Raw genomic sequence first — 25,424 nt, forward strand, 5'->3', positions numbered from 1 at the left:
TTTTCAGTGGTAGATTTTCTGCATTTGTGTGTTGACACTCATATTTTACTGTCTGTTAATTCAGTTGGAGAAGAAATTGCTTTAATTCTGATACTTTGTAAGCACAATATTTTCTCAAATGCATTTCCCCTTTTGTTAATTTTCTTAGTCTCCTTGTTCAACATAGACCTGGTCCACAGTTTGTATCAGCTCCTCATACAGTAAAGATGTTAATATTTATCACAGCTGTTAAATAAAGAATTTAATGCAATTTTTATTCTTTAGAGTCAGTCTTTAGATGTAATCTCTGAGATTTCTCCTATTGCTTTGAAGTCTAGAGAAATTACCTCCATCTGAAGAGTTCTTTTTCATGATTTTAATATTTAACATTTGATTCTACAATCCATTTGGAATTTATCTTGGTGTATAAACTCCTCTGAAAAATTCTTAATTAAAAAGAGCTTCGTTAAATCCCCCATTATACCGTAGCTATACTTTCATAAGACTGGATAGTTCTGGCTTCAACTTCACTGAAAAGATTTAAATCTGCCAGGGAGGAGGAACCTATGCTTAGCGCTCAGACCCTTTTAAAGCAATCTGTACGCTCTGGGTCTTTAGCAGGGTTGGTGAGAGGTGGTGTTCCCTTGGAGGCAGAGGTGCGGGGGTGCGGGGGCCCCAGGGACAAGCAGAGCCAGAGGGACACAGGGTGCTGTCGTTGCAGGTCGGGTACTCATCTGTGCCAGCGACGAGCGCACCTGCTCGCAGCTGAGAGACTACCTGACGGCGGGGGCCAGGGCCTTCCTGCTGCGGCTCTACAGGAAGACCTTCCCGAAGGACGGCAAGGCAGAGGAAGTGTGGGCGAAGTTCAGGAAGGAGGACGGTGCGAAGACAGCCGCGAGGTCCAGCAGGAGACCCAGAAAACCCCCAAACAAAGAGCGGGCTTCCGCCAAGGACAAGGACAGGGGTGTCAAAAGGAAGAAGCGAAGGCTGACCCTCACTCAAATGATGGGGAAGCCTGAGGAAGGGGAAGAGGAGGGGGACGTCGAGGACGGGCGTCGGCGAGCAATGAGCAGCAGCCCGGAAGGCTGCGAGGAGGAAGTCAGGCTGGAGGAGCTGGACGCCACGCCGGCCCCGGACGCCGCCCTGGGGCTCCTGCAGGAGCCGCTGACCGTCCTCCACCCGCTGCTGGGCTGCGGCGACCCGTACGCGCTGAGCCGGGTGCTGCACGAGGTGGAGCCGCGGTACGTGGTGCTGTACGACGCCGAGCTGGCCTTCGTGCGCCAGCTGGAGATCCACCGGGCGAGCAGGCCTGGCAGGCCGCTGAGGCAAGTCCCCGCTGCTTCCTCACCCGCGGTTCTGGGGGGCCTGTGCACAGATGGGTGCTGAAGCAACAGAACCGCAACCCGGCCACTCGTGCGCCCTCCCTCGCCACCCTCTCGGTTCTGACAGTATTCTTCATGAGTTAGTTTGCAGCTCACGGGGTGCGGTATCTGCAAAAGTCTAGAACGTGTAGAACATTCGTAAGATCTACCAAAAGTTAATATAATTATGACTTGGCTACGTAATTTTAATCTTCGAAAATGTCTGTCTTATAAATCTGAGCAAGCGACTCTAAATTGCATCCACATAAAGCTAAAGTGTTTGAGGGGATTACTGCACCAAGTTTTCTTGAGTTTCAAGAACTGTCAGATGAAAAAAAACTACCGAAATATCAGATGAGAAAATGATGCCTCCCAAAGAATATGGTGTTCTCGCTCTCCAAGTATCTGAGGGGAAATAAACAGCAAAATTAATATCCTGAACTCAGTCTGAACCAAACACAGAGCCAAAAGAAACCTTTCTAGCTGTTTAAGTAATGCAGCCTTTCAAAGCAGAGATGAATGGAGGAGCTGGACCAGAAGCAGTGTAGCGATAAGGAGATTAAGTGGAGCTGGTAGAGAATTACAGGCTTCAGACTTTGCTATCGATCAGCTTTGCAGGTAGTTTCTTTCTTGCTAGAGAACAGAATAGTGTTCTATTTGGAATGAAAATGTCAGGAGCAGAAGGGACCTGGGAGTTCAGCCACTTTCTCTGTCAGTAGGAAACTGAGGCCCAGAAATGGGAAATGATTTGTCCTCAGCCACATGGCACATCTGTGGGAGAGCCAGGGGTCTGTGCCCATCTCCCCACGATCTCTTCCCTGTGTACTTGTCAGAGAAATGTATCTAGGAAGACAAAGGCTAAAGAAGGAAAAGACCGATAGAAGGTAAAGGAAAGATACTGTGGAGGTGCTTACTTCAGCCCTTAGCCACAAACAGGATGGAAAAGCAGGCCTTTTTTAAGAGGAAATAGATGAAATTATATTTGAGATCCCTGATGTAAATCCATATGTCTTCTCTGTCCAGGTACTTAAACTGTCCATGTACCTAAACAGCTCCATTCTGCTAAGACATGAATAAAAAAAGAATTGAGAAATTATTATAAAGATAAAGGTCATATATATTCCATTTGTTTTCTTTTCACTGACCTGAACTTTCATAAGCTGGTTTTTGTAACTGCTATCCAGCTTGTTAAATGTTTGTCTGGCAGAAGAACAAAGAAGAAAATGAAAGAAGAGAAGACTTAAGATTTTGTGTTTTTTTAATTTGTTTGTAATTATGAGGAAAGAATTATTCTATCCCTCTAGTTATATTTCAGTATTTACCTAAACTCTGTTCCTTCTTTTGGTGAAAGAAAGGACAAAAAAAGAAGAAAGCAGCTACACCTGAGTGAGCTCGTGTTGAATGCACCTTGATTCTTAGTCACATATTTACCATTTGAGCACTCTAGGTTCTGATTTCAAATGCTCAGCTATTCCCTTCAGGGATTAAATATGATGTTTTTGCACCCTAAAAGAGTTCTGTCTCAACTTGCAGGGTTTACTTTCTCATATATGGAGGTTCAACAGAAGAACAACGCTATCTCACAGCATTGCGGAAAGAAAAGGAAGCTTTTGAGAGACTCATCAGGTAATACAGAAAGGGTCAGCCACACTGAAGGAGGGCATGGGGCTTCCCTGGGTGGGAGAACTGTCTGACAGCCCTCAGGAAAGATGGAGAGGGACAGAACTGAGAGAAGACACTTGGTTCACATCAAGGTGAACCGTGGTCTGATCTGGCCCCAGGGTGTGCCTCGTACATACTCCCTTCTTCTCACCCCCTTCTCTCCTACCATCTCCAATCAATTTTCAGGGGTTTTGTTACTATTACTAGAGTATGTCATATCCCTTATATGGAATGTTTGCAACCAGAAGTGTTTCAGATTTTAGAATATTTGCATATACCCGGTGAGATGTGTTAGGGATGAGATCCAAGTCTAAACAGGAAATCCATTTATGTTCCGAGCACAGCTTATCCACAAAGACAAAGGTACAGTATTTTTAGTGCCACCTGCATTTTGATGCAGCCTATCATATGAGGTCAGGTGTGGTATCATGTTGGCACCCAAAAAGTTTAATATTTTGAACATTTTGGATTTCAGATTTTCAGATTAGGGATGTTCAACCACATCAGACGTGTGATAAAGAAAACTTCCTTTCTGTTCATAAAGAACTGTAATGTGAAATATCAGCAATACAACAAAAACACAACTTCACTAAGAAATACATTCCTAAGTCTCCTCCTTCCCTCCAGTTGTATTGGTCCCTCCTTGTGAGATCTCCCATCCGGAGGTGGGCAGCTACTTTATCACCTACTGGGAAATACTTGTATAACCCAGGCACCATCAGTAGATCACTCTGCGAAGTACCTTTTCGAAGGTGGACTGCCTTTCTGAACGCGCGCGCGCGCGTGTGTGTGTGTGTGTGTGTGTGTGTGCGCGCGCGCGCGCGCGCATGCGAGACTGCGCATCTGTAATGTTCAAGTCCAAACAGAAAATGCTTTCCAGTTTAACATAAGAAAACTATTGATCAGATAGCCACAAATTGGCCAGCTACCTCCTGTCCCCAAAATGTGATAACCACCTACCAGGATTGCTCAGGGAGATTGCAGTGGTAGTGAAGATGGACCAGATGATCTCCAAGGGGCCACAAAAGCCAGGGCTGGGCCAGGCATCACTGCACTGAGCCAGAGAAAGGCTAGCCCCAGGGATACATGACCTGGACTGAGTGAGACTGGGCCAGACTGCTCTGCCAGGCCTCAGACATCGCCAGTACACAACGAGAGAGCAGGAATTATTCTGAGTGTCATTCACCTGGCTGTGGCACTAGACAGTCTCAGAATGCACAGCTGTCAACCAGGCTGACTGAGTTTCAGTGTGTGAACTGTACATGCACCCTTTTTAAGCCAGGGCAGACATTCCTGAAAACGGGTGTTTGCGGGATCCATGCCATTGGGTCCCTCTGGAGGCCCTCGGCCTGGTATGTGGTGGCACCTGCCTTTCCTTCAAGTCTTCTAGAATTGTAACATGCATTAGCCATGAGTTCTAGCTACTAGTCATATAGGTATTGCCTATGAAAACAGCTTTTCTACTAAGGTGCTCTGTGGCATTGTTCACACAGCCTACGTGTGCATTTTTTAAAGTATTTCAGGAACAATATTATAAGGAAAGAGTTGTTATTATACAGCCTTCTCATTCAAGCTCTTTCAGCCCCTGTCTATCTTGCAGACCTTCACCCCATGCACAGACAGTAAAGAGATGTTTATTAAGCATCTGTCCTGCCAGTTCCAGTGCTGAGATTACTGTGATACAGTACAAGTCTTTGCCTTACTGACGCTGGCTTCCCCTCTAGTGATTATCATGATCACAGCATTGCAATAAGTAATGTCAGAGTGCCACCGCCCCCGACAGCCAAAGAACAAGGTGTAGTAGCAGAGCGTGTTACAGGACAGAACCCAGACCAGAGCTGGCCAGGAACGACTCCATGGAGAAAGAGGTGTTCAAGCTGGCTCTTAAGAAATGTATGGGAGCTACTGGGAAGATGGGGTGGGAATGGGGTCACACTGAGCAAAGGTGTGTAGGGAGACTCAGAAGTACAAGAGACCGTTAAGGATTTAGGACTTTAAGGAACTGGACAGCACTGCTGTTTGCATTCTCACTGGGCATTCGAGTTCAGTTTGTTTTAACGGCTTCCTGTGACATGGAACTGGGGGTGTCTAGCCATCGCAGTTGTCTCATGGGAGCAGGTGGCAGCCAAGATGAAGTCAGTGGAGAGAAGAGGGCAGATTTAGGGGATATTTAGAAGACAGAGTCATAGCACTGGTGACATTAGATGTGGGCTAGTTACCTCCTAACCCTTCTTTCACTGTTTTTAAAATATCCTTTGCCAAAGTGTTCTGTGATTAAAGTTAATTGTCACCAAATTACAAATGAATGCCTAGAGCTAAAATACTCAGATTAGGTTATTGATATTCATGTCAGGAGTCCCCAAGGCCACCACCCTCAACTCGGTGATTCACTTAGAACTTAGAAGGACTCACATGAGTCAGAAGCACTGTCCATAAGGTTTACTGCAGCAGCAGGACACAGATCAAGATCAGCAAAGGGAGGAGGCACATGGGGTGCAGATGTTGTCAGCCCATAGAGTCACACATGTGCTTAAGTCTCCATCAGCCTTCTGTGACAGTGCATGGAAAATGTCGGCAACAGGGGACTCACTGAGCCTTGAGTTCATTGGGGCTCACTCACATAGACCCAGAGCACCCACATGACTGGCGTCATCCCTACCCCCACTCCCACCCCCACCCCCACCCCCACCCTCCTAAGCAAAATCTGGCATTCAGCATAAATCACATTGTTAGCATAAATTGATCAAACTTGGAGCAGGGCCCAAGGCCTCGGGCACACAAAAACCCTCTTACCAGGCACAATATCTCCAGGAGCTGGCCAAGGGCCTGAGGACATAGACCTTTCTTGGAAATGCACAGAGTTGGAACAACTGTGGCCGGTGGAGTTAGCCTTTCCCTGCACTGTGCTGTGCTGGGGGCCTGGGAGATGTGAGGAGGGCGACACCCAGGCCCTGAGTTTATGCTGCACACTTCTGTCTTGCAGCTGCCTCTTCTCTGGTTCATGACAGAGCCCAATCTAGAGAACAGCCCTTTGAGTAGGCAGTGGTAAGGAATTGGGGACCCCCTGCTGCTCCTGGTCTATGCCTGTGATTTCTCTGCATCCAGGGCTCAGTGACAGCTTGGGGTGAGCCCTGAGTACTGTGAGTACATCGGAAACCTCCCTCACTCTGCAGAACCCAACTTCAGCCAATACAATAATGTAAGGACTGGCATCATTTTTTCTAAATTACAGCAATCAGATGGCTACACTACTTAGAACCTCAGGTATTTATTTTCCCAGAAAACTGGGGGAATTTGAGAGGGTTTTAAACAAAATGGGGGTACGTTGCTGAAAGCACATTTGCACTGTGTCTGTACTTAAAAGAAAATTTAACGTGAAAATAAGACAATGTGCTTCTGCCAAGACCTCCACGGGTGATGTCGCAAGAACAAAAGCAGTGCTACTATTTCAAATAACCAAGAAGGAATGAATCAGGCGAACTGGCAGCGAAAGGATGGCCTAACTCAAGTAAAGATCAGTAGATTACAGATGACAAGAGAAAACATATCACACTAGTAAGCATCAATAATAAAACACTCCCTGACCGTGCTGAGATCTGCAGCATACATGCTCTTGAGGAGGTCACTGCTTTTCAAAGGAAGGGGTAAATTATTTGAAATTTCACTGCTGGAAAATCTGATCATAAAAGAGGGCTTGCATAAGTGACCATTTGAAGAGACTTCAGTGCAATGCCTCCTTCCCCTGTCACAGTGTGTACAAGCTATTCAAATGTCATTGAAAATCCCAACACCCAGGAGGGAAAGGCAGGAAGATCATGAGTTCAAGACCAGCCTGAGCTACACAGTGAGACCCTGTGTAGCTCAAAAAAAAAAAAAAAAAAAAAAAATTCACTGAAAATATTAAAGCAAAAAAAGAAAGCTAAGATTTTAGGTTAAGTGGCTCAAGGAATCTGAATTTTCTTTGGTTATTTTGTCTCTGCCACATAGAGTATCGTGGATAATTCTGCTGAATGGTGAAGATGGAACTGAATATTTATAATGATGGCAAAGTTCTGTTAAATTAATTTGAGTTATTTAGGAACTCCTGGCTTACTTTCTTTATAGTCCAGCTTGCATTTCTGGAGTATATTTTTTCTCAGAAATCAAAACCATCATGATATCATTTGAAGGCATATCTTTAGTTTTTTAGTCTACTCCTGGATGATTAGGAGATAAGGTTACCACCTTGAAGAAAAACACAGTAATAATATAGCTATTCTTTATGGAGCAATTATGTGGCAGGCACTGTTCTGATTGCCTTCCATACATCATGTAGTCCTTGCAACAATCTCTTGAAGTAGGTCTTATTATCATCCCTATTTTACGGATGAAGAAATTGAGGCACAGGACCACTTAATGACTGGCCTTAAGCCACACAGCCAGGAAGTGGTTTCAGGTCCACACACTATGGAACCCGAATCTTTACCCTAACTCACAGACAGAAGATTAATCAGGAAGCTGGGATGGCTTCGGGTGTGGTATATGGTTTAGCAGGTAAAATAAGCAGAAATAAAGAGAAAAAACAAATATTCCCAAGTGTTAAAAAAAAATTGAAGAGCAGTAAAGTTGTTGAGTGGTTTTCCCTTTGTCCTAACTGAGTACGGTGGAGTGATGGAGAGGCAGTGTGTGACCACCAGGGCCGCTGCCAGGCAGAGGGTCTTCAGCAGGGAGCCCTCGGCACTGGCCTTCAGAATAACAGGGAAAACAGAACGGGACCACTGTATCTGCTTACATTGTACTAATTATAACTTTGCATTTGTAAGTTCTTTCAGATAGCATGGGATTTAAAATTATAATTCTGAGTGATCAAGCATTTGCCTAGCATGCGTAAGACCCTGGGTTTCAGCCCGAGCACACACACACAGACAATTATAACGTTTGATCTTTAGTGGTATTTTTAAGTACTATTCTGCTCTAAAACACCATTTGCAAAGTGGGTGAAGAATTGGTCTGCCCAGTTCAGTTCCCTTCCATGGGGAATTCGTGCCAGTTGCTTATTGAAATCACTTAATACTGGCGGGTCCTCCTCTGCCTTTCCTTACCCCAGACTCTTACGCAGTTGCTCTGTTCCACAGCTTTTCTCATGACTGCTTTGTTTCCTTGGCTCAGCTATAAACCCCAGGAGGGAAGGGGTCCCAGCTCGTACATCTTCCCTAATGGTCCAGGCACACTGGGCACATCGTGCTTGCTGTTTCATGAATTAATTGTCACAGACTTCACTGGTTTTCAAAAATAAGACCCAGCAAACCCAGCTACTCTGTAACTATGGAGGAACTTGTCTTGATATAGCTCTGAGTAGTAGTTACAATTGCCTGGTCCTCTAGAGCTACCGGGTCTGAGGTACTGATTGCGCCACCTTGAAGACAAGAACTATCACAGTATTCTGTTTCTAGCTCAGCACATGAGCACTGCAGGAGTGTTTTTAAGGGAAATCCTAGGTGAGGCCTCCCAAGGCCTATCCTGAGAGGCTCACTTTCTCTTTTAATCTCCTAACATTCACCTTGTTTATCCTTTAAAATTGAGGGGGTTTGCGTGTTGAGCAAGACAAGACAAGCTCAGAGGCACATATCACATGTTTTCTCTCATATGTGGAATCTAGACAATAAGAATAATAATACATGATTGTAAAAGGAGACTGTTGATGAGGGAACCGGTAGGAGGTGAGAGGAAAAGCAGATAGTAATGGTAGTAAAGGCAGTGAATATGATCAAAGTATAAAGAGATACATGTACATATATATGTATATGAATACAGATAGCATCATGAAATCCACTAAAACCTGTTTAAAATGGAAGAGAGGAGAAAGGGGGATCAGATAGTAATAGAGAAGGTGAATTTGACCAAAGTATATTTTATTCATGTATGGAATAGCAAAATGAAACCCTTTTTATACAGTTAATTTACGCCAATTTAAAAAGGGGAGAAGGGGCTGGTGGGGTGGCTCAAGTGGTAGAACACCTGCCTAGCAAAGGTGAAGCTCTGAGTTCAAACCCCAGTACTGCCAAAAAGAAAAACTTGAGGGTGTTTAATGGGGCCTCCAGCCTGGAGAATTTTAAATCAGTTTCTCTTGTGCATACTTCCTTTTCTTAACTGTTGATTCTTTAACTTTCCCTATTTATGATTACCTAAAATATTTGAACAGAAATTATTTAAATTACTGTAAATGCTAATAACACTACTGCCTACAAACAGTCTCAAGTAACCTCTGTAACATTTTACATGTCGAGTAAAAACTAAAGGACTTTTGTTAACTCTGGAGGATCAGGATGAAACACCAGGCCAAGAGATTCTTCCTGCTTCCTTTCCCCACCACCTGTCTTTACAGATTTACTTCTAATACATACCTTGTATTCTCTTTACTAATATGGTTGTGTAGATCGTTTTCAGATACTAAAATTTCCAAAAGATTAGGCTCTAGTATTTTGAAATTAATTCAGGAAATGTTTAAGATGTTTCCTCTCCCAGGGAAAAAGCTAGCATGGTCATCCCTGAAGAAAGAGAAGGCAGAGATGAAACCAATCTGGACTTGGCACGAGGCTCAGCATTGACAAGTGCTCCCACTGACACTCGCAAAGCTGGTGAGTCCCGCCCTTGGCCAACCACGCCTGTTGCCTGTAAGGGAAGCTGTGAGGTTTAAAACAAGAGATGGAGCTGGGAGAAGATGTCATCTCTGCCGGAACACAGGTGCTATGTCATGTACAGATGGGGTAAACTTCTAGGCACCCCAGCTTAGAATGACTTATTTTCCATTGTTGGATTTAAAGTTGGTTGGTTGAGGGCCAGGCATGGTGGTTCACTTGGATCTGTTAATCCCAGCTACATGGGTTTGAGGCCAGCCTGGTCAAAAGTTATCAAGCACTATTTCAAAAAAACAAACTAGTCCTGGGGGTGCACACCTATAATACCAACTAGGTAGGAGGTAGAAGTAGGAGGATCATAGTCTGAGGCCAGGGACAGGCAAAATCAAGAGACTATATGAAAAATAAACTAAAGCAAAAAGGACTAGAGGCATGGCTCAATGGTAAAGTGCTTGCCTTGTGAGTACAAGGCCCTGAGTTTTTAAAAAAAAAAAAATTGCTTGGTTGAGATTCAAAATGCACTTTTCCAAAGAAACTTTGGTAAATGCAGATTAGGTTCTTATCCTGACCCCAAGAAGCCATTTGACGCACTGAGTAGCTGAAGGAGGTTTTCTCCTTCCTTCTGCCTCTCCTCTTGGATATGAACATGGATGGGAATTATTTAGGATGTATCTGTTCCCACTCTCTTCCTATACACATTTGTTACTTCTCGTGGTGTCTCTCCAGAGCCCATGTGTCTGGCATTCTCACTGCAGCATCACACCAAAGCCCACTGGATACCGGGTGCCCCTTGATCAGAGCTAACCATTTTCTCACTCTCCCAGGGCAGCAGCTGGAACTAGCCAAGCAGCATAAGAAAAACACAGGTTTAAGTTGATTTAACCTCTGATGAGGTCAAGTCCAGTTAGAGCGCTAGGTCTCAGGTGTTTGTTAAAACTGTAGACTCAATAGGACACAGTGGCTCACACCTACAATCCTAGCTATTCCAGAGGTAGAAATCGAGAAGAGCAGAGTTTGAGACCAACCCAGACAAAAAGATTAGCTTTTTTCAACAAAAAAGCTGGGCATGGTGGCACGTGCCTATTCTAGCTATAAAGGAAGCAGAAATAGAAGGATCGTGGTCCAGGCCAGCCCAGGCATAAAATAAGACCCTAGTCAAAAAATAACAAAAGCAAAAAGGGCTGGGAACATGGCTCAAGTGGTGCAGTGCGTCCCTAGCGAGCCCAAGACCGTGAGATCAAACCCCAATATCGCCAAATAAAAATAAATAACTGTAGACTCGTGGGCTTTGATGAGAGAAATTCTGACTCAGTAGATGTGAAATGTGTCAGCATTTCAGGGGCTTCTAATGAAAATGGTCCTTGGACCATACTTTGGGAAACACTGCCTCAGAGCATCCATGCCGTTTTTAAAGAATATCTTAACTCAGTTGGTGACATTTCTTGAAGAACTGCAGAGTGTAAGCAGTCTGTAAGAAGATAGATTTGAACATGTGGGTATCACACAAAGCCCTTCAACAAGCGTCTTCCCTTTATAGGTCAGTATGACTTTCCTGTTGCTGCTGTAACAAATTACACACTTACTATCTTACAGTTCTACAGGAAGGATAGAATTCCAAGTGAGTGTCTCTAGGCTAGCATCAAGGTATCAGAAAGGCTCTGTTCCCAAAGGAGAAGCTGTTTTCTCCAGCACCTAGAGACTGCCTACATTCCTTAGCTCATGGCCCTTCCTCCACTATAGCATAGTCTCTTCTCTCTCCTCTGAGCCTTCTGCCTCCCTCTCACTTCTGAAGACCCTTGGGCCTACCCAAGTGCTTGAGTCAGTTTTTCATCGCTGTGACAAAATACCTGACAACACAATTTATGGGAGGAAGAAGTTATTTAGGGTCACAGTATTAGAGGGTTCAGTCCACGATCAGCTGGCTGGTTCCATTTTTTCTGGGCCTGTGGTGAGGCAGAGCATCGTGGCATAAGGGCGTGACAGAACATAACTGTTCAACTCAAGGCAGCCAGAAGGCAGAGAGGAAAAGCAAGGGATAGAGACAGGATATACCCTTCAGCAGCACACCCCAGTGACCTACCTCCTCTAATTAGGTTCCACCTCCCTACAGTCCATCAGGCCATGAATTCATCAATGGAGTGGTAAGTTGATGAAATTAGGGCCTTTGTGATCCAGTCACCTCTGAACACTACTGCAGGTTCAAGCCTTCAACACGTGAACCTTTATGGATGGTTCATACCAAACCCTAACACCGATAAACCAGCAAAATCTCTCCGCCTCAGAAGCTTAACTTAGTCATGTTTGTGAAGTGCCTCTCACCATGTCAGGTAACGTATTTCCAGGTTGCAAGGCCTGGGGCATGGGCATCTTTGGGGAGTCATGTTCTGCCCTTGATACTTCAACCAACAGCACTGACATTATCTGGGCTTTTGTTACCAGTGTAAAGGTCTTCACCCCTTAGGTCCAAACCTAGTAAGTAGAGAAGCTGCTTTTTGTCACAATCCCAGGTCCTCTGTGTGCACATCGGCGCGTGAGAAGTTGGGTTCCTGCTTTTCCTAGCTTTTCTCTCCCATCTCTAGAGCTGTGGAGATCAGTGCAGTGTCTGCCATGTCCCAGGCTCTGTCCTAAGACTTGGGAGTCAGTGCAGCAGTGATGGGACAGGGGACCATGGAGGGCAGACCAGAGCAATGCGTTGTGTTTATGAGTCATTGTAAGTCATTAGCTAGCGAGAGAGTCTGACTTTCCTATTAGTTCCATTTAATTTAAGGGAGATGACTGCAGCTTTCATTATAAGTAATATTTTTTGAAAAGATAGAAATTGTGGCATAATACCGCACCATCAGAAGGTAGCAGCAGAAACAGCTTTAAACCTAGTCATACTTCAGCTTCGGGCGTTCTCCCCGGAGACAAGACTTACACTGCTACTTCCTTTGCAGGCGGCCAGGAACAGAACAGAACACAGCAAAGCATAGTCGTGGACATGCGTGAATTTCGAAGTGAGCTCCCATCCCTGATCCACCGCCGGGGCATCGATATCGACCCTGTGACATTAGAGGTTGGAGATTACATCCTGACGCCAGAAATGTGCGTGGAGCGCAAGAGCATCAGTGACCTGATCGGCTCCCTGAACAACGGCCGCCTGTACAGCCAGTGTGTGTCCATGGCTCGTTACTACAAGCGCCCCATGCTGCTCATTGAGTTCGATCCCAGCAAGCCTTTCTCTCTCACGTCCCGAGGTGCCTTGTTCCAGGAGATCTCCAGCAACGACATCAGCTCCAAACTCACCCTCCTCACACTTCACTTCCCCAGACTCCGGCTCCTCTGGTGCCCTTCCCCGCACGCCACTGCAGAGTTGTTTGAGGAACTGAAACAAAATAAGCCCCAACCCGACTCAGCCACAGCCATGGCCATTACAGCAGATTCCGAAACCCTCCCCGAGTCAGAAAAGTACAACCCTGGTCCCCAGGACTTCTTGTTAAAAATGCCGGGTGTCAATGCCAAAAACTGCCGCTCCCTCATGAACCACGTTAAGAACATTGCAGAGCTAGCCACACTCTCACAGGACAAGCTCGAGAGCATCCTGGGGCACGCGGGGAACGCCAAGCAGCTTCATGACTTCATGCACACCACCTACGCAGAGGCCGTGGCTAAAGGCAAAGTGACAAAGTGAACAGAGCTGGCCGGGGCTCATTTGGTGACTGGCTTTCCATCTGCTCTTGGCCAGTGACACTGGATCGTTTCTGATTCTTTGCTTGGTTGACTTATTCTTTGCCAGTGCTTTAAGGATTGTGCTCTCTGTCTCTGAGGCCATGGGACCAGAAGCCAGGACTCCTTAACATTGCGTTTCGGTGTCTTATTAACGTCCCCACGCCCAATTTCTTCACTTCCTACACCCTCTGTGCCAGGTTTGCTGTATTCCATTTGAATTGCGCTATGTCAGGGCTCGCAGAGCTTCTGCTAGTGTTTCTAGCAGGCAAAAGCCTGTGTTTCCCACACAAACTGCTAGAACATTCTATCATGGTTGGGCCCACAGTCTCCTCAGGGCTTTCTGACCCAAGGAGGAACCCGGCTGCCACTCCTGGCCAGCTCTGTGCACCACATATTCCACCAGTAACTGGTGGAGCTTTCCTATCACTAATTTAAAACTAGCCAGCTAGTCTCCTGTTCACCCACACATATATAGCACATCCTGTGACTTGGTTGTTCACAACCAGGGTTTTTAACACATAAAATGAATTACTTGCTGACAAAATTGGACTGTGCAGATGAAGGAGCCCTTAGAATTCTGTTTTTACAGATATCCAACCTCTTAAATCCCAAAGGTCTCTAAGCCCAAACAAGGAGTCACAGTCTCACAAGACTTCTCCCCATCTCCTCACTAGCCTACGACCCCAGCACACGTGCTGGCACGTCCCGTGCAGAGGGCTGCTTCCCGCCCTGCGTGAGGACACAAATGAAGAAAGGAGTGGCCCATGACGCCTTTAATGTTTGCTTTTCTCTCCTTCAAGATGAAATAAAAGGATTATAGCTAAACGTAAATTCAGCGCATAGAATATATAGTTTCAAAAGAAATATATGTAAAAATTGATAAACTAATCTCTCCTAAGCCACCTGATGGACTCAGGTTGGCTCTTTACTGAAGTGAACTAGGATAGTCATTGCCATCTCTGTGCAGTGTTTCACCTTTGATATTTAAACTCTATAAAATAGCCATTCACATATGTAGCAATAAGCAGTCAATTTTCTACCTCAGAGCTGCCATCAGCATCCATTCTGCTAGCCATTCACCTAGTGTCATATTTTGTCCCTGTCAGCTAGTTTTTGGTTTCTTACGCTTAACTGATAGAAAGTGAACCTTGTAACAGAAAATTGTCTTCAACTTTAACAAAAACATTTTTAACTGGACCTCTTATTTTGTCACTTTGATTTATTAGTACTTAGCAGCACAGCTGTCTCTTGGTTTCCTTGAAGACCAGTTCCAGGACCCCCCCACAGTACAGAACCTGCAATGCTCACGTCCCCTATGTAACATGGCACAGTGTTTGCACAGAACCTGTGTGCATCCTCTGTGTACTTATGTCATCACTAGGTGACTTAGAATACCTAATGCACTGTAAACGCTGTGTAATTGTCAGACTGCACTGTGTAGGGAGTAATGACCAGAAGAAAGTCTGTATGTGCTCAGTACAGATTCAATTGAGTTTTCTTCCAAATGTTCACCCGTGGTTGGTCAAACCCCTGGAAACAGAAACTTCAGCTATGGAAGGCAGTTGGCTGTATGGCCTTTAGAAAAGGACAAAAATGAATTGGAGGGCATCAAGAACCCACAGAACAGTGTCTGGTTCCCACAGAACAGTGTCAGGTGATGTGAAGAACAGGGGTAAGAACAAGAAGTGGAAATCCGTTTACTGGAGAGTAAGGATTTGTGCTACTAATTTTGTCCCAGGGATAAAAATACACCTTCCAGAACAGAGCACAAAGCTGTTGGAGGATTATAGCATTAATGCTGGTCTTCCACTTTTTGTACTTCCTGCTTTGTTCAAGAGCTCAGTCCTGGTTCAGAGGACTTTAAATTAGGCTGCTTGGGATGGTGATGGTATTTCTTCACCCTCGTCCCCTTCTGCTCACAGTATATAATTTCTGTTTTCTTGTATAATTCCTCTTGCTTTTTATCATTGTTTATAAAACATAAATTTTAACTTAGTACATTCTATGGTGGGAGTTTCATTCCAAGTTAAGTTTTCAAAACTGAGCTCTTCTGAAAGCTCCCATTTTAAACAGTCTGCTGCCTAGTACAACCTAGATGCAGCATTAAATGTGTTGACTTCCAGGGTCTGTCAGCTCTCAAGGTCTGCCACTTGCTGCTGTGCCCACCGGACGCAGACACTGCCTCGGGAGTGTTTGAATTATGCCCGACAATTCCTAATGAACTGAAATGGTCAGCACAGGCAGAGAACCCTCCAACTAATCACGGCTACTGTAATGCTTTTCTGTTGAGCAAAGCTTTCAGTATATCCACCAAGGATTTACTTTTCTCACATTTTTTAACAAATTTTTGCCATCTAAGAATCTTTGATAAAGGAACTAAAGATGCATGCAGTTGCAAATTTAGAGTATTTCTTTATTTTCTAGCTACATTTGCAAATTTTGCTTTTTTTCCTTCCTAATAATAAGTATTCAGTTTAGTAATGAACTCATGTACAGCTTTTTTTTAGAACCCTTTTTAAAAGCTAGATCAGCATTGTTCTATTTTGCAGGTTTTTTGCATAAAAATTTCAACATTTGGCTGGGGACATGGTTAAAGTGGTAGAGCGCTTCCTGGGCTTCCTGGTATGCACAAGAAGCTGTGAGTTCAGTCCCCAGTACTGCGTAAGAGAAGAAAGAAAATATCCCAAATTCAACATACGGAATACTGTGACAAATCATTTTCAGTTTTGCTTATTTAAACCATAGTGCCTCTGGATATTAAAAGAAGAAATCATTTTTAGTAGTGGCCATAAATATTATCCTTTTCATAAGACATGAATGTCTCTCTAGTCTGGGGCTCGGTAGACTGGAGGTCTACAGATGTTCAAGTGCTTCCAAGACACAACTTCCCAGCTCTCAAGAGACTGGAGAGAAGGGTCCCATTCATCAGCCCCCTCAGGCGTGGAGGGTCACATCCAGATTTGGCTATGTTGAGACAGCAGCGCGTGGTAGCAGCAAGTGACCATCAGCAGAACAACCTTCACTAAAGGAAATCTGAAGGTGGGGGCAAGAGAGAGCCATTGGCCTTTGCTTTTGATTTTCAAGCATAACTTGATTTTGCTTTGGTTCAGAGAACTTCTGTAGGGAAATTCTCTTTTGTGTTCAGTTTAACCTGGCGATGTCCCCTTAAAACCAACATTTCAAGCTGGGTGCTGGTAGCTCACACCTATAATCCTAGCTACATAGGAGGCAGAGATCAGGAGTTTTGAGGTTCCAAGCCAGCCCAGGCAAATAGTTCATGAGATCCTACCTTGAAAAAAACCCATCACGAAAAAGGGCTGGTGGAGTGGCTCAAGGTGTAGGCCCTGAGTTGAAGCCCCAATACCACAAAAAAAAAAAAATTCAACTGAGTGCAGGGGTTCACTTCTATAATCCCAGCTACTAGGAAGGTGGAGATTGGGACGATCACGGCTCAAAGCCAGCTCCAGGAGGAAAATGTTAGCAAAACCCCATCTCGACAAATAAGCCTGGTGTGGTGGTCTATGCCTGTAACCCCAGCTACAAGGGAGGCATAAGGAGTACCGCTGTCCAGGCTAGCCCAGGCAAAAACTTGAGACCCTATCTGAAAAGTTATTTGGGCTGGTGGAGTGACTCAAGTGGTACAGTGCCTGCCTAGCAAGGCTCTGAGTTTAAACCCTGGGATACCAAAAAAAAATTTTTTAATCAAGAAAAAAATTAGGAAAATGCTTTTCTCATGCTTGAGTAGATTAAAATATAGCCAGGCTTTGACATGAATTGTCACTTGTCTTTCCATTTTGGTTTATAGCTATTTCCTGTCCAATTCTGAACTTGACACTTAATTGCCTGTCCTTATCAACAGGTTTTCAGTGGTCCACTCCACTGTGGGTGATTTTTAATTTATGGGTGTGTAAGCCAAGATTTGGGTGGACAAAGATAAAATGAGTACATCTGCCTGTACCAGGTGTGAGTATATTTAATAAAATGTATACTTACTCATTATCCTCAGCATCTTATGGACAAAGTAATAATAACAGTGTCTAGTGAAAGGGCAGATGTTACCAGCAGTGTATTGGTAAATATTTAAAATTCAGAGAATATTTGTTCTTTTTTCTTTTTCATTATGCAGAATAAACGATTAAAGCTGAAATGCTCTTTGAACCACTGCTTCTGCTGTCTGGCTGGCTGGTGACCCACTTTCTAAGGAATCGACCTGTTTTCCTCGTGCTGGTTTTCTCTTCCCACTTCACATTCTATAACACGTCTCCTTATGCAAGGAAAAACGGTTGTGGTTTTTTTGAAAATACCTGTGTGTTGGTGGGTGACGCGTGTGAGTGAGTGCAGTGCCTGGGACACCCTAACCAGGGTTGACGGCCGCACCCAGTCGCTCTGTGCATTTTTGTTCCTCTGACATCTGCGTTGGAAGAAGTAAATCGGCTTTTTGACACAACTAGAATTTATTGTAATTTCTTAAACAAATTTATTAACTAGTTTTCGAATTGGCTCATTTCAAGAATTTAGTTATTGTTGCTTCTGCTGCATGTCCCTTTTTAATTAAGAGATGTAGGATGGGTTATTTCTCAAACCATTGTAATGTCAAGACTTTGGCAGACTAACGAACCTTTTCTTAGTAACATGACTCAGTTATCGAACACTCATTTAATCCTCATAACACAGCCACAGAAGTGCTATTACTTAATCCTCTTTTGCAGCAGTGAAGCTAAGGCACAGAGAGATGAAGTAATTTGACCAAGGTCACTCAGCAAAACTAGGAAAGCAGACTACTTGAAACCCAAGTAGTCTGACTCCAGAGCCCATAATGAAACACTGCGGACAGGGATAAGGGAGGGGCAGGTTTTGGTTCACTGGTATGTGTTAACTTTATAGAATTACGAAGATACTGTAGGAAAAAGCAAAGTGGTTTGTTTTCACAGCTCTTGTACATAACAGTGTCAAGTATACAAAACTTGGAAATGGGTAAAAGAATACAGAGTACCTTTTCTGTGTGTAGCCTGAAGTTGCCTCTGACCTTCTAGGGCTGTGTACCTTCCGCTGGCTGGTGATGAAGGCAGACTTGCAACAATAGAGGTCTGAGCATGGTGGTCCATGACTGTAATCCCAGCACTCAGGAGGCTGAGGCAGGAGGATGGAGAGTTCCAGGCCAGCCTGGTCTGCCTAGGGGGACCCTGTCTCAGAGGCTAACATAGAAGTGTAGTGGCAAAGCAGAGGGTCTTGTCCCCTAGCACTGCAGACGTTACTACTGGGTGCTCCCTTTACCAGTTTTGCATTGGTTGGTGAATGTATTTCTGCACACCTTTGACGAACTAACTGCACATCTCAGGGTTGCTGATCTGAGCAAGTCTCAACATCTTCCTGATGTCCTCATTAATCCAGTCACACACACACACACACACACAAACCTTTGACTTCTGGGTTTTTTATGAGTAAAAACTTTCTGAAAATTGTACTTTGCTCTAATATTACCAATGTGAGCTTCTTAGTGCTCAATAATAAAACCAAGCCTAGCTTCTTAAAGTAGAAGAGGGGTGATAAACATGCGCACATATACCTTGCCTACAGATAAATACATTTCTTAAATATCTCAGACATATAACTTGATGTTAAGATGCTAATAAAAAACTGAGTCACTATTTACTTTAAGAATAAAAGACAGCCAGGCATCTGGTGGCTCACACTTGGAATCCTAGCTACTCAGGAGGCAGACATCAGGAGGATGGCAGTTTGAGGCCAGCCCTGAGGCAAACAGTTTGGGAAACCCTATCTCAGAAATACCCAACATTAAAAAAAGGCTGGTGGAGTGGCTCAAGTGGTAGAGCACCTACCTAGCAAGCATGAGGTCCTGAGTTCAAACCCCCGTACTGCCAAAAAAAGAAAAAAAAAGAACAAAAGACAATTTAAAAATACTGGCCTAGTGCTCAATGAACACTTGTTTCTTTTTCTCTTCACAAAAGCTCCGTGTTTCTGAGTGCCTTTGCTGCATAGCCATTAACTCTCTGTTAAAGAGACTGGTTCATGAACAACAAAGAAGAATCTTAAGATATTCCCAGGGATTTGCTTGTGTGATCAAGACATTTCTACACAAGAGGAACATGGCTCCTGAGGCCTGGAAAGTAAACAAAATCAACAAGTGATTTCAGATGCATGGGTTTCCTGGGATTCATGAAAAGAGTGAATAATATTTGCACCTATAATAAACAATACTCTCCTATAATTTTAGGCTCCAGAATTTGGTGCTCATTAGAGCATGCCTTTCACCGACCTGCCTCCCTGTGCAACTTTTATTTCTGGGAAGCAGGTTAGGAGAGAAGCCGGTTTAGTGGAATGGAAGAAGCGTGCCTGGGCAGGTTTGTTGGAAGTATGAGGCATTTGTTACATAAGGCAAAGAGTTCGTTGTCGCTTAATGCTATAACATTCCATGCAATCAAGGGACGCTCAGTCCTGCAGCCCACAGGAGTTGAAAGCAGAGAATGAGCAAGTAGAATAGTACCAGGGCAGGAGAGATGAAAGTGCTGCAGAGGAAGTGATCCCCCAGGCAGGGACAGGAATGGCCTCTGAGCAGAGGTAGAATTCAAGCTGAGACTTAAAGCAGACAGACGCAGGTGATACACTTGTGTCCAAGCTAGCGAAGGAACAGATGGAAATAGGTGGGGCTTGAAGAGTCAGCTATCATAATGAGACCGCTTTGCACAATTAATATGTACTCAATTTTTGGGGGGGTGGGCAGTACTGGGGTTTGAACTCAGGGCCTCACACTTGCTAGGTAGGTGCTCTACCACTGGAGCCACTCCACCAGCCCTTTTTTAGGATGTGTATTTTCGAGATAGGGTCTTAAAAACTATTTGCCTAGGGCTAACTCCGAACTGCAGTCCTCCTGATCTCCGCCTTTCAAATAGCTAGGATTACAGGCGTGAGGTACCAGTGCCCAAAAATAAGCACTAATTTTAAAAGAGAGAGAGAGGAGTCAGGACAGCAAAACAGGAGCAACACACTGTTTTGAAGGAGGCCATGTCACAGGAGGCACCCAAGGGCTAGGATGAGGCCTTGTTCTAAAATAAAGTAGGAAGTGAAAGGAAAAGATGGAATGACGAAGTCTGAGTTTCAGATGGAAAGGAACCAATACTAACTGAGCACTTACAGTGGGCCCATACTTGAGACTCAGGCTCAGAGATTAAGAAATCCGAACAACAATGGAGATCAGAGCAGATGCAAATCAAAAAGCTCAGGAGGAAGAACTGGAGGGAAGTCACAGTAACCATCTCAGCAATCAGTAGTGAGGGCCCAGACTAGGATGGTGGCTTTAGAAATGAAAAGAAGGAAGTAAATTAAAGAAGCATCCATGAAGTCCAGTTTGCCTGGTAAAGGAAATGGATGGTAGGAAGAGGTAAGTAAAGCCCAGGTGTTAAGCCTGGGCTCAGGTAATAATGAGACAGTTGCACAGAAGAAAAGTCAAAGTCTTGAGAAGGAGCTGATTTGGTGGAAAGAAGGATAATTTCAGTTTATCAAGTTGAGGGTGAGTCAGCCAACAGTCCGGACCATCTCAGTGGAAGCTGTGGCAGACATCTACCTGGAAATGAAGTGTTGAAGACCTTGAATAAATGAGTGGTTAAATTTATGAAGAGACATGAAAGGACTAACAGACAGAACTTTAGAAAAATGTGAAAGATGGAGGAGACAATATTAGGAGGAAGGGGAAAGGAAGAGGAGAGGAGGAGGAGGAGGAAGAGGACAAGGAGGAGGAAACAGAGGAGGAAGAGAAGGGGAGAGGAGGAGGAAGAAGAGGGAGGAGGAGAGGGAGAAACAAAGAGGAAGGAGGAGGAAGAAGAGGAAAAAGGGAATAGGAGGGGAGACACAGGAGAAGAGGGAGGAAGAGGAGGAGTAAGGAAAGAAACTGAATCACTGGGCAATAGAACAAAAGGCAGGGAGAATCTCAAAGGAGTGACTGTCACCTTGCTTGTGGCCTTAGGATGCAACCAGGACAAGACTCTGGTCATGTGGGTGGGGAGTCCAGGGAACCTGAGGCCACACCTGGAGGCATACAAAGCCCTAGGAAGGGGGAGGATGAGGAAAAAAAATAGGGCAAACGGGAGATCAGGGGTGATTCTGTTGGTGGCCAGCATGAAGAGGCCAAGCAGACTCCAAGAAGGAAGCTGCTACAGAGAGGAACAATAATGAATGGAACCAAAACCCAGTGCCGGGGAAGCTGGGGTGGAGGGAAAAATAAAAGCGATCTTGCTTTTTTTCCTTTCACACCTACAGAACGCCTGTCTTTGTATTAATTTGCATCTTCTTAAAGCCCAGCATTTATGCCACCATGTGTACCCCAACATGGAACAGAACCCTCAAATAACCATAAATAACAATGAGCCCTTTTCTGAAACCTGTTTTAACAATGCAGAGCTGCTGTCTGGCTGTAGGGTCCACGGAGCAGTCTAGAACCCCTCTGTCTGTAATCCAACTTCATAGCTTTCTTATTTAAAGCATCCCTCTCAGTGGTTTATGAAATCAAAATATGTGCTGGTTAATGTCACCTGGGAACTGAAAGTCAACGTTCAGTAACTCTCACTAGCCAATCCCAGGATTTGGTAAGGATTTTATTTTGGTCCCACTGAGCTTACTGTAACTGGGGCGAGTGAGTTGCTATGGTGATTTGTTCTCAAAACAGAGCACTTTGCCTCAATGCATTGAAACACCAGATAAATCTACTTTATGTTGACTCGATCGTGACATTAATTCTGGTTGAAACATCCCCCAGGCTCCCACCAGGACTTGTATGTAGGAATTTCAATCAGAGCCAAGAAAGCATGGGCTAAAAGGATGGCTTTTTCAACCTGGGCCTTCAGAATCCACACAGCTGAAAACTGTTGGCTGGCAGCCTGGCGTTCTACCATGGGGGTGGAAGAACCTTCATCCCTGTAGCAATTATGTGGTTAATTGCTCCAGTGTGGGCATAGGCTGAAAGTTGTGACTCACGCCACAGTCTGTCACTAATAGATGGGGTGGGGGTGGGGTGGACAGGATGCAGGGATACACTGAGAACTCAATTGCTACTTCCCTCTTCTCTTGCAAACCCTTATCTCCCTGAGATCTGCCCTTGAGGTTGGCGGGGAGGAGGGGCAGACCTCAGCTCCAACACGGGCATTCCAGGTCTCACCATTAGGGGTCACCATTGAGTCACATGTTCTAAACTAGCCCCACTGGAGTCACAGGGCCCTAAGGATGACTGCACTTTGAATCGGGGTGAATCTGCCTCTGATTCTTGCCTAACCATGACATGGGAGAAAGAAAAAAAAAAAAGGAGGTGCCTGACTTCCAGCATGACTCATTATAAACAAACAGAGGACAGATTCACTGTGTCTTATCAAAGCCTGAGTGTGCGCCCCAGGACAAGCATGAGTCACAACAGAAGCAGCAAGTCTTGGTGGTCATAGGGAATTTTTCCCCCTTGAGGAAGAAGTGGATTTCTTAAATGCTATCAGCGACCCCATGTCAAACCCTGGACCTCTGGGGGAGGTGGGGGATTCAGGTCCACTCAAAACCAAGACTTCCAGATTAAAGATAAAATTATCCATACCCACAAGGAAACTCACTTATAGAGCTGGTGGAAATTTCTGTGATCTTAGCACCACGGATTCATAACATGGATGTGTTAAAAATCATCAAAGTCCACACTAATTTGTGCAGCATAGCCAGGTGTGGTAGACACCATGCTCCCAGGTAGAGGTAGAAGGATTGTGAGTTCAAGGCCACCCTGGGCAAATGTAGCAGCAAGGCTCTGTCTCAAAAAACAAAACAAAGCAAAAAAGGGCTGGATTGTGACTCAAGTGGTAGAGTGCTTGCCTAGCATGTTCGAGGCCCTAGGTTCAATTCCCAGTACCCAGAAAAAGATATATGCAGTTTATTGTATGTTAATTGTACTTCAGTGATTTTTGTTTTGTGGTTTTTGAGATAGGGTCTCACTATGTACCAAGGCTAACCAGGAACTGGAGATTCTCCTGTCTCAGCCTCCTGAGTGCTGGGACTACAGCAGTGAACTACCACACTCAGCTTCAATGATTTTCTTTTTTTTTCTTTTTTTTTTTAAGGAAACACAGTTAAGCGTTTGGTGGCTAACATACTGTGTTAATTGAGTTTTGAAGCCCCTGTGGCCCCTCACTTCCCCATCTGTACTGATCCGTTGCTTGCATGTGGGTACAAACGCATAAAAGGGTATCTATCACAGCATCAAATGCCAATCCCAGCCTCCAAGAGTGTGGGTTGGTAGGCGAGTTACTTATTTTTGCTCCATTCCCTGTTCACCAGAACAAAGAGATTGGAAGCAATAGGAATGTCCAGGCACAGGTTGGAGTGGGGGTGGGATAGAGGGAGGGAGATGTGACGGACACAAAGAAAAGAGTAGCACCTCCCATGTGCTCTGCCCCACCCCACCCCACCCCACCCCACCCCACCCCACCCCACCCCACCCCTGGCAGCCTCAGGGTGGAGAAGTCCGTTTGGTGTTCCAGGGAAAGCAAGTCAGGTCAAGTCAGCAGCATGACCACACTCAAGAACTTGCTGTCGCCCGTGCTTGCAAAACTACACACACGTGAAATGACTTTAGGCTTGGAAACCAGTGCACCAGCAAGCCAATTAATTTAGAGAGCAAAGAACACGTGTGCTGAGATGGGGTAGGAGGAAGGAGTTTGGCAGGTGGAGTTAATCAAAGAACCAGCAGCCACAAGGGGAAGGATGGCCCAGATTTTTTAACGTAAAAAGCTCAGTTGGGAACTTGAGCTGTGCACGTGTGTGCACACAGATCCCTTATGACCTGAGATGTAGAGAGATTTTTCTCCTTTCCGATCAAATGCGCCTAGTGGACAGGTAAAGAGAGTTACTCTTTTTCATGCTGTAGGTGTCCTTGCAAATACCTGCTTCTGAGGTCTTAGGGCATGGGAAGGTCTCTTTTTTTTTAAAGAATTTTTTTTTTTTTGGCAGTACTGGGGTTTGAACTCAGGATTTCGCACATGCTGGGCAGGTGCTCTTCCCACTTAAGCCACTCTACCAGCCCTTTTTTGTGATTTTTTTTTTTTTCGAGATAGGGTCTCACGGACTATTTGTCCAGGACTGGCTTTGAATGGAGATCCTCCTGATCTCTGCCTCCTGGGTAGCCAGGATTACACCTGTGTGTAATCCTCACCGGTGTGAGCCACCGGTGCCCAGTTCTATTTCTTTCTTTTTGATGACTGATCTTATCCCAAAAATCCTAAGGAATTCTCTCTTTGTCCCTTCAATCTCTGATGTGGCCAGTCTTTGTTCCTGCTGCTGTCTTTTGGCAAATAAATTCAGTATACCCATCAAAGTGATCTGGAGAATCCGTCATTTTAGCAAGAGGGTCATTTACTTAGGGCTCTGTCTCCTGTGTCTCATTCGTTGCTAAGTGTGTGTGCGTGTGCATGCGTGTGCATGCGTGTGTGCGTGTGTGTACATTTTTTTTGACTCCAGATCCTGCACATACTTTGAAAGTGGCCTTGCCATGGTGGCTGACCTCACATACGATGGAAATCTGTGTCCCTAATATCCAAAAATTTCAGCTTTTTTTTTTGTGGTACTAGGGTTTGAACTCAGGGCCTACACCTTCAGTCACTCCCCCAGGCCTTTTTTGTGATGGGTATTTTTGAGATAGGATCTCATGAACTATTTGCCTAGGCTGGTCTAGAAAGGTGATTCTCCTGATCTCTGCCTCCTGAGTAGCTGTGATTACAGGTGTGAGTCATCAGCACAGCTCTTCTTTTGACATTGCCCTTAAATACATTCCTGCTTTTAGATCCATTTTTTGCTGTCTAAAATATAATCCTAAACAAGAGTGTTTTCTCTTGAAATCCAGAGGCCTCGAAACTATGATTTGGAAAACCATGCCTATTATTAAACACACATCGATGAACTGTGTACTGTATGCCAGGCCAGAAGAACACAAGCTGTAGGCTGGAGTTCATGGGTCATTGTTTTTACACAGGCTTTAGAGTCCAACAGAGCCAGCTTTTGTAACTGCAATAATGGAATTACAGTGACAGTTTCAGACATGGCCTGGGAAGGACCTAACCCA

General features: G+C 44.7%; 1 protein-coding gene across 1 annotated transcript in view; it reads left to right on the forward strand.

Annotated features, from left to right (window-relative positions):
• Nucleotides 1-17,774, forward strand: part of Ercc4 (ERCC excision repair 4, endonuclease catalytic subunit) — a 32,386-nt gene extending 14,612 nt beyond the window's left edge. The window contains exons 8-11 of the mRNA XM_020185033.2: nucleotides 701-1,304; nucleotides 2,874-2,966; nucleotides 9,507-9,619; nucleotides 12,556-17,774. Coding sequence (XP_020040622.2) covers nucleotides 701-1,304; nucleotides 2,874-2,966; nucleotides 9,507-9,619; nucleotides 12,556-13,289 — 1,544 coding nt within the window. The 3' untranslated portion in view covers nucleotides 13,290-17,774. The remainder of the gene's footprint in view (nucleotides 1-700; nucleotides 1,305-2,873; nucleotides 2,967-9,506; nucleotides 9,620-12,555) is intronic.
• The last annotated feature ends 7,650 nt before the right edge of the window (nucleotides 17,775-25,424 follow it).

Source organism: Castor canadensis, chromosome 17 (genome assembly GCF_047511655.1).
Source record: "Castor canadensis chromosome 17, mCasCan1.hap1v2, whole genome shotgun sequence".
NCBI classification, from domain to species: Eukaryota; Metazoa; Chordata; class Mammalia; order Rodentia; family Castoridae; genus Castor; species Castor canadensis.